General features: G+C 34.1%; 1 protein-coding gene across 2 annotated transcripts in view; it reads left to right on the forward strand.

The window, feature by feature from the left end:
* Aebp2 (AE binding protein 2) overlaps positions 1-12,582 on the forward strand; it is an 81,553-nt gene that overhangs the window by 17,191 nt on the left and 51,780 nt on the right. For both annotated transcript variants that reach the window (XM_076854164.1, XM_076854165.2), the window contains exon 2: positions 4,234-4,441. In XM_076854164.1, coding sequence (XP_076710279.1) covers positions 4,234-4,441 — 208 coding nt within the window. The remainder of the gene's footprint in view (positions 1-4,233; positions 4,442-12,582) is intronic.

The raw sequence follows: 12,582 nt of genomic DNA on the forward strand, positions 1-12,582 counted from the left end.
TTTTAATTATAATTTTTTAAGATATCATCTCAATAAATTGCCCACACTGGACTTGAACTTGGAATCCTGGTTTAGCCTTTTGTAGATGAGATTATATACATGTGCCATAGTGCCCACTGATGTACTCTTTCAAATGAATGTTATCACACACAAACTGACTAAACAATGCTTAAGTGTTCATAGTTCTTTCAACTTTTTTTCTTTTTGGTAAGGTTCCCTTTTTGTGGAAATAAAAAAAGTATGTTAAACACTGTATAGATGGTTCTGTTGTTGATGGTTGATGGTTGTCTCACAAGTGTATGAGTTTCTCTTACCTTATTTGCCCAATTAAAAACAATGATTTGGCTTTGTTTTCAATTAACTTTTTAATAAAAGCAGTATGGGTTAGATGGTTAAAAATGACATATACAGTGAAGGGTAAGTTTCTCTCCTGTAGCCTTCCTTTTCTTTCCACAAGTGTCTACTGGGGTTTGTGTATCTTCAAGAGGCCTTTAGAGGATAGTTCTGTGTATATCTAACTTCATCCATTTAGGTATGCAAATTGGAACTTTATTATCCTGTGCGCGCGCGCGCGTGTGTGTGTGCGTGCGTGTGTGTGCGTGGGTGTGTGTTACTTAACTATAGTTTGGGGATTGTTCCACCATAATTTATTGAGGTTTATTACTGTTCCTGCGATTGTTTATAAATTGGGTATGATTGATCACTTGAAACTATAAATATTTGCCTTTGGAGTTAAATTAGTATAATCATGTAAATAAATGCTTTATAGTTGAGACATATATATATATATATATATATATATATATATTTTTTTTTTTTTTTTTTGGAATAAGAAGTACATTTTTACTTAAATAGCACCAAGTTATGAAAGAACAGAAAAACTTAAGAATTGGAGAGTTTCATATTATCTCAAATTAGATATTAAATCTCATATACATATTTTTCTCTTTACATGAAGGGTACTAAATCAGTTACATTTTAAAAGTCTTACTTACATTTAAACAAAAGAAAATCAGATACTTCTTACCTAAGAAAAAGTAGAAATTTTATAGTATATGAGGGATAAAGGTAAAGGATGAGGTATATAGCTAATGTAAATTACATTAAAATCCAAATGCAAAATAAAAACAGAAGTGAAATTTTGTAAAAGAAAAGAACATATTCACTATTTTTCTTCCCAAAGTAGGTAAATTACACTACAAAGAAATCTACAGGGGGATACTTCTCTTGATACATGTAAGCAAAAATAAAATGCAAGTTATCTAAATTTTTAGAGTTTATAGTTGATATTTTAACTTAGAGAAAGCAAGTGGTAAGGAAAAAGGCAACTATATTAGGGTTAAGGACCTGGTGAAACTTGACATTTCTAGTGGTTAAAATACGTACTTTGATATTTAAAAAAAACCCCCTGTATCCACAGTTTATTTGTTCAACATCAAACAATGTGAAAATTCAGATACTGAAGAGCTGATCATATTTGAGAGTGGTTTTATCCCCCCCCCCCCCCCGCCTTTTTTTGGTGGTACTGGGTATTGAACCCAGAGGCATGCTTATCACATAGCTATAGCCCTTTAGATTTTTTGGTTTTGAGACAGGTTGTCATTAAAGTTCTCAGACTGGCTTCCAAGTTTCGATCCTCCTCCTTCAGCCTCTGGTGTAGCTGGGATTACAGGCATGTGCCGCTTTATCTGGCCACATTTGGAAGATTTTGAAGCCTTAGGAGTTGAAATTTAGAATCTATATTAACTGGTAGGAATTCAGCCAGATTAATTTAAATATTAGAATATTCTTTAAGGGGAAGTTTGAGGTTGTTATGTTTTTTTTTTTTTTTTTTTTTGTTACTGATGCTACATCCCCAGCCCTTTTTATTTTTTATTTTGAGACTGGGTCTTGCTAAATGGATTAGGGCCCCAGTCTCCCAAATGATTGGAATTACAGGAGTGGCTGGGATTGTAGGTGTGTGTTACCTACCATTCCTGTCTTGAAATATATTTTATATCTAAAGCATTCTGCACAAACATTTTTACTAACTTTTTTTGTTTTTTGGTACCAGAGATTAAACCCAATGGCGCTTAAGCACTAAGCCACATCCCCAGGCCTTTTGTTTTTTACTTAGAGTCTGGGGTCTCGCTGAGTTGCTTAGGGCCTCAATAAATTGCTGGCTTTGAACTTGGGATCTTCTTGCTTTAGCCTCCTGAGCTGCTGGGATTACAGGCGTGCGCCCTGGCTACTTTTGCTGATTTTAAAAATGTGTATTTTTGATGTTAAGTAATTATAAAGATCACATAATAAATTAATACAATTCATATTGTTAATTTTTTAGGTGTGAATCAATAATGTTATATTGGTATATAGTTGATTGAATGTTCTTTTTAGAAAGTATATGCTGAAATAATTGTGATTGAAGTGTAACTTTGAAATGATTCCAAAAAACACTTAGCAAATAGGGCAAAATATTCATTGGTTTCAGATGCAGAAGCACTGTGTGTCTTTGAAATTTTCCATAATAAGATGTTGCAGGGAGGGTAGCATACCCCTTAAAAAGTTAATAAAAAGCTGGTGTTATGCATACATGTAGTCCCAATACTCAGGGGCTGAGGTGGAGTTCAAGGCTAGCCTGAGATTCATAATGAGACCTCATCTGAAAGGTTAATATAATCACAATTACTATTTTTTTGTGGTACTTAAAATTGAATCTAGGAGTGCTTAATTACTGAATTACACCCCCAGCATTTTAATTAATTAATTAATTGTGTGTGGGGGGGGGTAGTGGGGAATTAAACCTAGGGGCTTTCTACCACTAAGCTATATTCCCAACCCTTATATGTAGAAGGTTTTTTTTTTTTTTGGCACCAGAGATGGAATCTAAGGGTGCTTAACCACTAAGCTACATCCCTAGCCCTTTTCATTTTTTATTTTGAAACAGGGTCTCACTAGGTTGCTCGTAACCTTGCTAAAGTTGCTGAGGCTGGCTTTGAATCTTTGTCATTCTGCCTCAGCATCATGAGCCACTAGGATTAGGGGTCTGTGCCACCACGCCTGGCCTATATATAGAATTTTAATTAGGTCTTACTAAGTTGACATTGCTTGCCTGTATCTTGTGATCTTCCCGATACAGCCTGGTATTTCTTAAATTATAAGCAGATGCACAGCTTTTGGTGAATTTAGTCTGAAAACTAATTAATTTACCAGTTAATTCTTGTGTCATTGAAGCTACTTTTATGTAGTTTTATTTATAGGAAAGATAATAAGAAATTTAATTACCTTTAAAAATATTTATTAATTTTTCTTTTATGGTGCTGGGATTTGAACCCAGGGCCTCACACATGCTAGGTAAATGCTTCACCTCTGAGTTTCATCCCTAGCTCTATATTGCTTTTAAAATGAAGGCTCAAGTGTGGTACATTTTAGTAGTGTGAAATTTTGAGTATTTTGACCATGCTTAGTATGTAATTGTTTTAGTAAATAAGACAATTACTAATGTAGTATTTTATTAAATAAGACATAAAAAGGATTGATTGGCATTTTCAATCTTTTTATTAGATAGAGATGATTAACTATTAAAAAAATGGTTAAAATAAGCCTGGGCAACATGATGAAAATCTATCTTAAAAAATAAAAAGAATAAAAGTTATTTATTTGGACTTTAGTAAAACCAAGGTCTTGAATTAACTGTGTTCAGGACCTCTCAGCTGCTAGGAAAGCTCTCTACTACTGAGCTAACTGGCCCCTACTATTTTACTTAGAAGGGGAAGTACTGCAAAATTTCCCAACTCTTTTGAGTTGGAAAGAGGTAAGATGTGATAGCAGTTAGTTTCATATTGATGAATAGAAGTAAACATTTCAGGTCATCAAAATGATTTTCAGACCTGTGAAGTTAATGCTTTGATTCTGAATTATTTATAGCTAGAAAGAGTTACTGTCTTGTGCTTCTTAAGACCAGGGAATCGATGAGATGGGACAAAGCTCTGTGTGTGGGCCTGTTTTCTGTAGTATAGTATTGGGGCAGTTCTTATCTGTCAAAGTTGCTTGAGGTGCTGTGTGTTTCTGCTTCTATTTGTACTTTTACTTCCAAGTAAATAATTTTCAAAATGTTGCTGTTTTCTAATGGAGAATGTGGTTAGTATGCTTTATTTGTATGGAGCAGAATGTGGTGGTAATCTTGATTAAATATTTATAAAATCATGTTAGTGAATTTCTAGGAATAACACAGCCTTTTTTCTTCTTTTGTAGCATAAGCAGTACTATAATGGATGTAGACAGCACAATTTCCAGTGGGCGTTCAACTCCAGCAATGATGAACGGACAAGGAAGCACTACTTCTTCAAGCAAAAATATTGCCTATAATTGTTGTTGGGACCAGTGCCAGGCTTGCTTCAACTCTAGCCCAGATCTGGCAGATCACATCCGTTCCATACATGTAGATGGTCAGCGAGGAGGGGTTGGTTTTGACATTTCTTTTTTTTTTCCACTCCCTGTTTTCATTAGTTTTATTAATTTGTAAGTGCTAGTTAGACCTTTTCCTTCCCCCCTCCCCGCAAAAGTAATTTAGGATTATTTTTACATAGGCTTTATTTTTTCAGATGATTATTTTTCTTTAGTTACTACCCCATCTACTTGATAGAATCAAATGAAAATAGGATATATTACATATTGGGTTTTAGTTTGCTTCTAGGCATGTTATTCTGAAGAATTTAGACTTTTAAAAAATGTATGGAAATATTATAAATGAATATATTTCAGGGTTCTAATGTTTTGAGTTGAAAACACTTAGGAATTGGCATTGTCCTGGATTTCCCTTGTTAGAGGGTTCTAGATTAACCTTGTTGTTGAAATCAACTAGAGAGACTATTGGTACTAGAATTAGTATATGCAATTCTATTTAATGACAACCTGAACTCATTTTTCATAGATAAGAATTGATTATCTGTTCCAGGTCTTGTCAGAACTCATTTAGATAGAAAGTTCTGACTAGTCATTATTGACCTATACATTTTCAGGTATACATTTAATTGTGTCAGCTCATGAAATTTTACATTAATGGGTAGTGAATAAAGAACTAAGCAAATTAGATGAGTTAAAGTGTAATGGACTCGAATATTTATAATTATTTTTAGTTTTTGTTTTTGTTTTGATTACTGGGTATTGAACCCAAGGGTGCTTTACCACTGAACTACAGCTTCACTCTTTTTTATTTATTTTGAAACAGGGTCTTGCTAAGTTGCCCAGGCTGGCCCTGAACTTGCTTGTGATTTTCTTGCCTCAGCCTCCTAAATTGCTGGTGTGCATCACTGTGCCCAGCTTATTTTCAGCTTTGTCTGGGTTTGTCTTGAATAGTTATACTTACTACATATTCCAGAAACTAATGTTACATTGTAAGTACAGATAATTTATTAGGCCATTTATCTATCAGTCTGCCATTACCGTCGAGGTACACTGTTGCTGAAGTGATTAAAATCATCACAGTTTAAGTGAGTAGGCAACTGTTTGCAAGATTGTATTGATACTTAGATTATAGTATTGAAATATAAAAAAAACATACAGCTGTGACTGTGGACGTAGGTCAGTAGTTGAGCTCTTGACTAGTATGGGTGAGGTCCTGGATTCAGTCCTTAGTACCCTCCAAAACCAAAAATACAACCATATGAACACATTTGAGATTTAAGAAATTCTCATCCCTGTTACAATATAATAATATACCAGAAATCTTTTGTTTACTCAAATGTGAGACATAAATACGTTTGTTTTCTTAAATTTAGAATATCTGAGTAAATCAAATTTTGTACTTCCATATGATCTTTTAATGAAACTGTATCCGTATTATGGTATTTGCATTGTTAAAGCCAGTTTGTTGATTATTCCTTATTCAACGTGAAGTGTCTTACCAGGTTAGTTTTCTTGCTACTACAAAAAAAACCCCCGTCTTTTGTGAACCAATACTTGATGTGACTTGGTATGTGCTGCTTTTGAGACTTGGCAGATGCTTTTTTGTCACTTAGCAACTTTCTTGTCACTTATATACTATATATGGGATCACAAATTATGTAAAAAGATCCCTGGGCTTCTCTTAGGTGTGGGATAATTTCACATTTCTAAGTCTTGGATCCTACAGATTGAGTTGGCACACATCCTTAAAAGATTGTTTTCAGTCCTTTACAAATTTGTAGGAAAAATGCAGTAACAAACTGACTTTTCTAATTTTCTAAAGTAGAAGTATTATGTAATCACCTGCAATTACATGTACCTTATTGATATTATAGAACTAGTTATGAAATCCTGATATTTCTATTATAAATATAATTTTATTGAAATTAAAATTCCTCATGTAATTTCTTGAGCCCTTATTAAAATATTTCTTTATTACTAAAGATTTCCTAGCTGATTCTAGTAGTAAGGCTGTTTTGACCAAATAAATGATTCTTGATATTTCAAGGACATTAATTTCTTCATTAAAGATAAAAGATGAAAGAAACGTATACATTTTCTACATACCACTCACTGGTGTAGAGAATTTCATACTTAGTACTGCTATAAAAGACACAAGAGAAATCCTGAACTGATTTGTAATTTGAAGTTGGGTCTTGTGTTTTGAAGTATAGTTGATGGATTGAATTTTTTTTTTTTAAATGGCCTCCTTGAAGATAACTTTAAAAAACTTTTTTTTTTAACCATTTTAAGTGTATAGTTCAGTGACATTAAGTAAATTCATTGTGCAACCATCACTAACTACCTGTCTCTAGAACTTTTTCATCATCATCTCAAACTGAACCATTAATCAAACTCATTCTCTTCTGGCAACAGTCCCTGGTAACTACTACTGAACTTTCTGTTTCTATGAATTTGACTTGTTCTTCATACATCATCTAACTAAAAAGCATTTAATTTATGGCTTAATTGTTTTCTTCTTTTTTCTTTTTTTTTGTCCTAAGTGTTAAATTGTCATCATGGAATAGAAACAATGAGGAAAAAATTTGTTACTCTAGAAGATTTTATGTTCCTAATTATTGAAACATGACAGTTTTGCTGGAGCAGTAAGTTAGGCAAGATCTAAGTATCGTATTCCTCTTCTTCTCATTCCACTGTAATCCTTACCCTAGGAAAAAACCAAAACCATCCTTTAATAGCTTAGGACCCCCACACCCCTAGGTACTTATGTTGCTCTGTACCTGTAGACTTAAATTCGGTTTGGAGGCAGAAGTCAAGTGCAGTTTAGATTATCTTGACCATTTTATATATCAGAGTGGATTGATGGACATTTAACCATTTAAACACCAAATTATAAATATTTTATATATATAAACTTTTTTTTTTTTCAGTATTTGCTGTTAAACCCAAAACCTCTCCCATGCTAGGTAAGTGCTGTACCACCGAGCTGTATCCCTGTCCCTTCTTTAAAGTTTTGAATCAGGGTCTCATTACTACCCACATTCAGCAAATTTTGGATATTCTTATACACATGAGAATGCTTTCTACAATTAAAAAATAAGTAATCAAGCTATGCACATTGGCGCACACCTATAATTTTAGCTACTCAGGAGCCTGAGGCAGGAGCTTTACAGGTTTGAGACCAGCCTGGGCAATTTATTGAGACCCTATCTCAAAATTTAAAACAAAAGGGACTGGGGATGCAGCTTAGTGGTAGAGCACTGCTGGGTTCAGTCCCCAGTATCACAAAATACATAAGCAAAAATGAATAAATAAATTCCTTTTATTGAGCTCCCCAAACCAGACCTTGAACTATTTTACAAATCAAATTTCAAACTTTACTGTTTTATATACTTAAGTCTTGTTGGGACCTTCATCTTCAATTAAGTATGAAGTTCATTCATGTACTGTTCTTTCTGCCTTAACTACTTCTCATATTAAAAAGAATTGCTATGTCAAAGGATGGTGGTGGTGGGGAATTATCAGAAAGAAATCAGCTTTCTTATGTAGGATTTGTGTTTAGTTTGTTTACTGTTGTGTATATTCTTGGGTGTGTTTTGGAGTGATGGGATAATAGGGTATTTGAAGATTAATGTAGCCTGACACTTTTATATCTTATAAAATTTCTATGTTGAATTTGTGGGAGGGCTTCTAGTATTCTAAGTAAGTCTTAGGAGGTTTTTTTTTTTTGTTGTTGTTGTTATTCTTTTGTTTGTGGTCCTGGGAATCAAATCTAGGATCATAGCACATGCTGTGCAAGTTCTCTACCACTGAACTACTTCCCTAACCTGGTCATTTTGAGTTTTGATTACCAACTAGGCATATCCTAAATACAACATAAAATGGGTCATATCTTTTATAAGAAATGAGAAATAGTTTAGTCTTAGAACTAGATTTTTTTTTTTTTTTTTTTTGGTGCTGGGGATTGAATCTAGGGCCTTGTGTATGTGAGGTAAATACTGTACCAACTGAGCTATATCACCAGCCCCTAGATTTTTAATTTTTTTCACTGCTGAGCTATATCCCCAACTTTTTTTTTTTTTTTGGATACTGGGGTATTGAACCCAGGGGTGCTCTGCCACTGAGCTACATCCCCATTCCTTTTTAGTTTTTTTGAGACAAGTTCTTCCTAAGTTGATGAGGGTCTCATTAAGTTGCTGAGACTGGCCTCGAACTTGGGATCCTCCTGCTTCAGCCTCTTTAGTCATTGGGTTAATAGGCATTCACCACCATGCCTGACCACCCAAACCCTCTTTAATTTCTATTTTTTAAATTTTAATTTTAAGGGTTTTTTTTTTTTTTTTTTAGTTGTTGATGAACACAATACCTCTATTTATTTACTTATTTATTTGTAAGTGGTGCTGAGGATCAAACCCAGTGCCTCACATGTGATAGGCAGGTGCTCTACCACTAAGCTACAACTTAAGCATCACTTTTTAATTTTTATTTTGAGACATGATCTTGCCAGATTGCTCAGGCTGGCCTTGAATTTGCCATCCTCCTGCCTCACCCTCCTGAGAAGCTAGAATCAAGAGGTGTATACCACTGCTTTGCTGGATTTTTAAAGAGCAAACAGACATACTAATTGGATCCACAGTGTATTTTATTTTTTTATGTTTACATCTTGTAAAAGAATGAAGTTCTTGCTGGGTGCCGTGGCACACATTTGTAATCCCAGCAACTCAGGAGCCTGAGGCAGGAGGGTTGCGAATCCAAATCCAGCCTCAGCAATTTAGTTAGGCCCTAAGCAACTCCGTGAGACCCTGTCTCTAATAAAATTTTTAAAAGGGCTGGGGAGTGGCTTGGTGGTTAAGCATACTTGGGATCAATCCCTGATATACCTTCAAAAAAGTATTAGAGTTTAAAGATACCATTAAATCCTTTATATAAAATCTTTTTGTATCATTTTATAGCTAAAAAGAATCTAATTGCTCAGTGTAACTAGACCTTTATTTATTTTGGCATATAAATTATAATGCTTATCTGCTGTGCATTTAGAATATACTTGACTGCTTATAATTTATTATTAACTGAGTTTTATCATGCACACTTAGACTTCTGTCAGGTTAATGTTGCTTTTTTTTTTTAATGCTTCTGGGGATTGAACCTAGGGCCTTGTGCATACAAGGCAAACTCTCTAACAACTGAGCTATATCCCCAGCCCCATAATGTTGCATAATTGTTGAATGTATTTTTCATTTGCTTACAGAAGATTTTAGTGGATTAATTTGTTCAATTAAGATATGAGTATTAATAACCAAACAAATTTAAGACATTTACCTGTGTTGTCACACAAGCTTTTATAGGAATAAGCCATGTATAGATTGAAATAAATACAGCTTTATGTCCATTCAGGGATATTGACCAAAGTCAAGGGAACTAAGCCTACTCTTAGATCTCAGAGTTGCTACTAGCCTCCTTTTTGAGCATTATGGAGATTTCTGAAGATAAAGCTGAGTCATTCTGACAGAACTCTAGGTTTCTTAGAGTTCTTAACAGAAAGCCCAAATCTGCCTATAGCGTTGAAACTTTAGATGTCTACATCTTATATGTTAGGTCATTTGTAAATCTAAAGATTCTTTGGTAGTTCAAAAATACTCATTTAGCAACTATTTCTTTTCCTAGACTGTGTTGCACAAAAATGATTGCTGTTATTTGAAAAGGGAACTTCGATATCTAATATAAATGCAAAACTTCTATTATCTAGGCTTTTTGGGAAAATATATATCTATAGTGTTTTGGAATTATAGGATGTGTGCTCATATTTTTGATGGAAATATAGACTTAGATGAAGTTAATCTTCCAAGATTATTTCATAATTGTAAAGTGCTAGATATAATTCAGTGTATCTTTTCCATTTATAATATGTCTAGTAAACTCTGTATTACCAAAATCTCTTCTATGTTTTGGGTACTAGGGGATGAATACAGGAGTGCTTAACTACTGAGCCATGTCGCCACATCCCTAGCACTTTTTTTTTTAGAGATGGGGTCTCACTGAATTACTTAGGCCCTCGCTAAGTTGCTGAGGCTGTCTTTGAAATTGAAATCTTTCTGCCTCTGCCTCCTGAGCCACTAGGATTACTGATGTGTACCACCACGCTTGGCTGGATTACACAAATATCTGTCATGAGAGAGTGGATTGTGTACTTCTGCCTAAATATTCTAATTAAATATGATCCTTTTAAAAATATGAGCCATTTTAAAATATGATCCATGATGAATTATATTCCTTTTTAAAAAATATTTATTTTTTAGTTGTAGGTGGACACAATACCTTTATTTTATTTTTATGTGGTGCTAAGGATTGAACCCAGTGTCTCATGTGTGCTAGGTACTGAACTATAACCCCAACCCTGAATTATATTCTTGAACCATATTCCTTCCTTTTGAAAAAAAAAATTTTTTAATTTTTGTTTTTTAGTTGTAGACAGACACAATACCTTTTTTTTTGTTTATTTTTATGTGGTGCTGAGGATTGAACCCAGGGCCTCACACTTGGAGGCAAGCGCTCTACTGCTGAGCCACAACCCCACCCCTCCTTTTAAAATTTTTAATTATTTATTTGATTCTGGAGGAGTCATATCCAGGACCTTAGCCTTGCTAGATAAGCACTGTACTACTGAGTTACATCCCTAGCACTTTTTAATTTTATTTTGAGACAGGGTATCATTAAGTTGTCCAGATTGTCCTCAAACTCCATTCCTCCTGTACTAGCCTTCTGAGTAGCTGGGATTATAGACTTGGCTCCTTTCAAATTTGGATTGAATTCTGTTGTATTTGGTTTTCAGGTTAATTTTTACAGTAGAAGCATTTCTAAAAATAAAGTCCCCCCCGCCCCCCCAATTGTGCATCTACAAAGTCTCAGGTTTGAAGAAGACCCTGTTATCAGATTTTGGACTGCTTTTATCAAGGGACCTTTCTAACATAGGTTAGGAAAGGAAATTTCGCTTCTGGAGTTTGGTGGTTTTTTGTAGATACCTTATTGCTGCTGGTGTGTGTCAAGACCATCTTTGTGGAAGCTTAGTGTTCCCCCACCAATTATTTTTAAAGTATTTTCTCAAATGCAGCTAAACATCATTAACTTTAGTTTCTTTATACATGTCACTTTCTATAAAATTTATTAAACTGAGGGTTTCAAATCTGAAGTTTGCTTTAGTAGTGTTACTAGACATAATTGCATGTGGAGTCTAGACCATACCTACTTCTAATAAAGGCTGTACCTAAAGTTCTTATGTGGTCTGCCATTGCTTCCAGTTTGCTGCTAGGGAAAGAGTTATAAGTAAAAAACTGTTGTTTTTTTTTTTTTTTTCCCCAAATGTAGTAGTTGGGTTATTATAAATAGAGGCAGTGTTTATATGAAAGCAGCTAAAAGTCCTACATTTTTTGAATAGGGGTCACTTAAAAGTTATATCAGTAGAATTCTTCACTGTTGAAAAATGGTTACAAAAATGATGTAAAAGTTTCCCTAATACTTTAAGGGATTTTCAAGTATGTGGTATCAATTGTGAGAAGAAAAAACATTTTTGGAGTGGCGGGGATTTTTATTTTTTATTTTGCTAAGTTATTGAGGCTATCCTCAAACTTGTAATCCTTCTGCCTCAGCCTCATGAATTGCTGGGGTTACAGGTTTGCACCACCACAACTGGCACTTGAACACTACCACACCTGGCACTTGAGAAAATTTTAAACTAACCCAATTCTTATCTATTTCTTGGATTGATAATTTAAGAATGAGTCTAGTAACTTTGGAAATTGGTAAATAGTGTTTAATATCTGCTTGTGATTATCAAACAGAATTGAATTTCTATAGCATGTAACATTTTAATTCTTCTTTGTAGATTTATTTTTTAAAAGTCACTTTTAAAACTCTGAAAACCTTAAGCATCATTTTATAACATGCTAGAGTAAGGAATCTTAAATATGAAGGAGGATATGTTATGACTTCCTCTATCTACTTAACTAAAAGAAAATAGAAATCTATTGTGGAATCAGGATGGGCATCAGCATCTAAATAACCTTGACCAGTGTCAGTAGTGGAATTGGCTTGTTAGACCTTGACAAAAGGGTTTAGAGGTCAAGTTTTAGAGGAAAACTTGACCTCAGTTTGGATTTAGCTCAAGTTTTCCTCTAAAACTTGACCTCAGTTATTTATTCC

The sequence above is a fragment of the Callospermophilus lateralis genome, chromosome 4 (assembly GCF_048772815.1).
Source record: "Callospermophilus lateralis isolate mCalLat2 chromosome 4, mCalLat2.hap1, whole genome shotgun sequence".
Lineage (NCBI taxonomy): Eukaryota > Metazoa > Chordata > Mammalia > Rodentia > Sciuridae > Callospermophilus > Callospermophilus lateralis.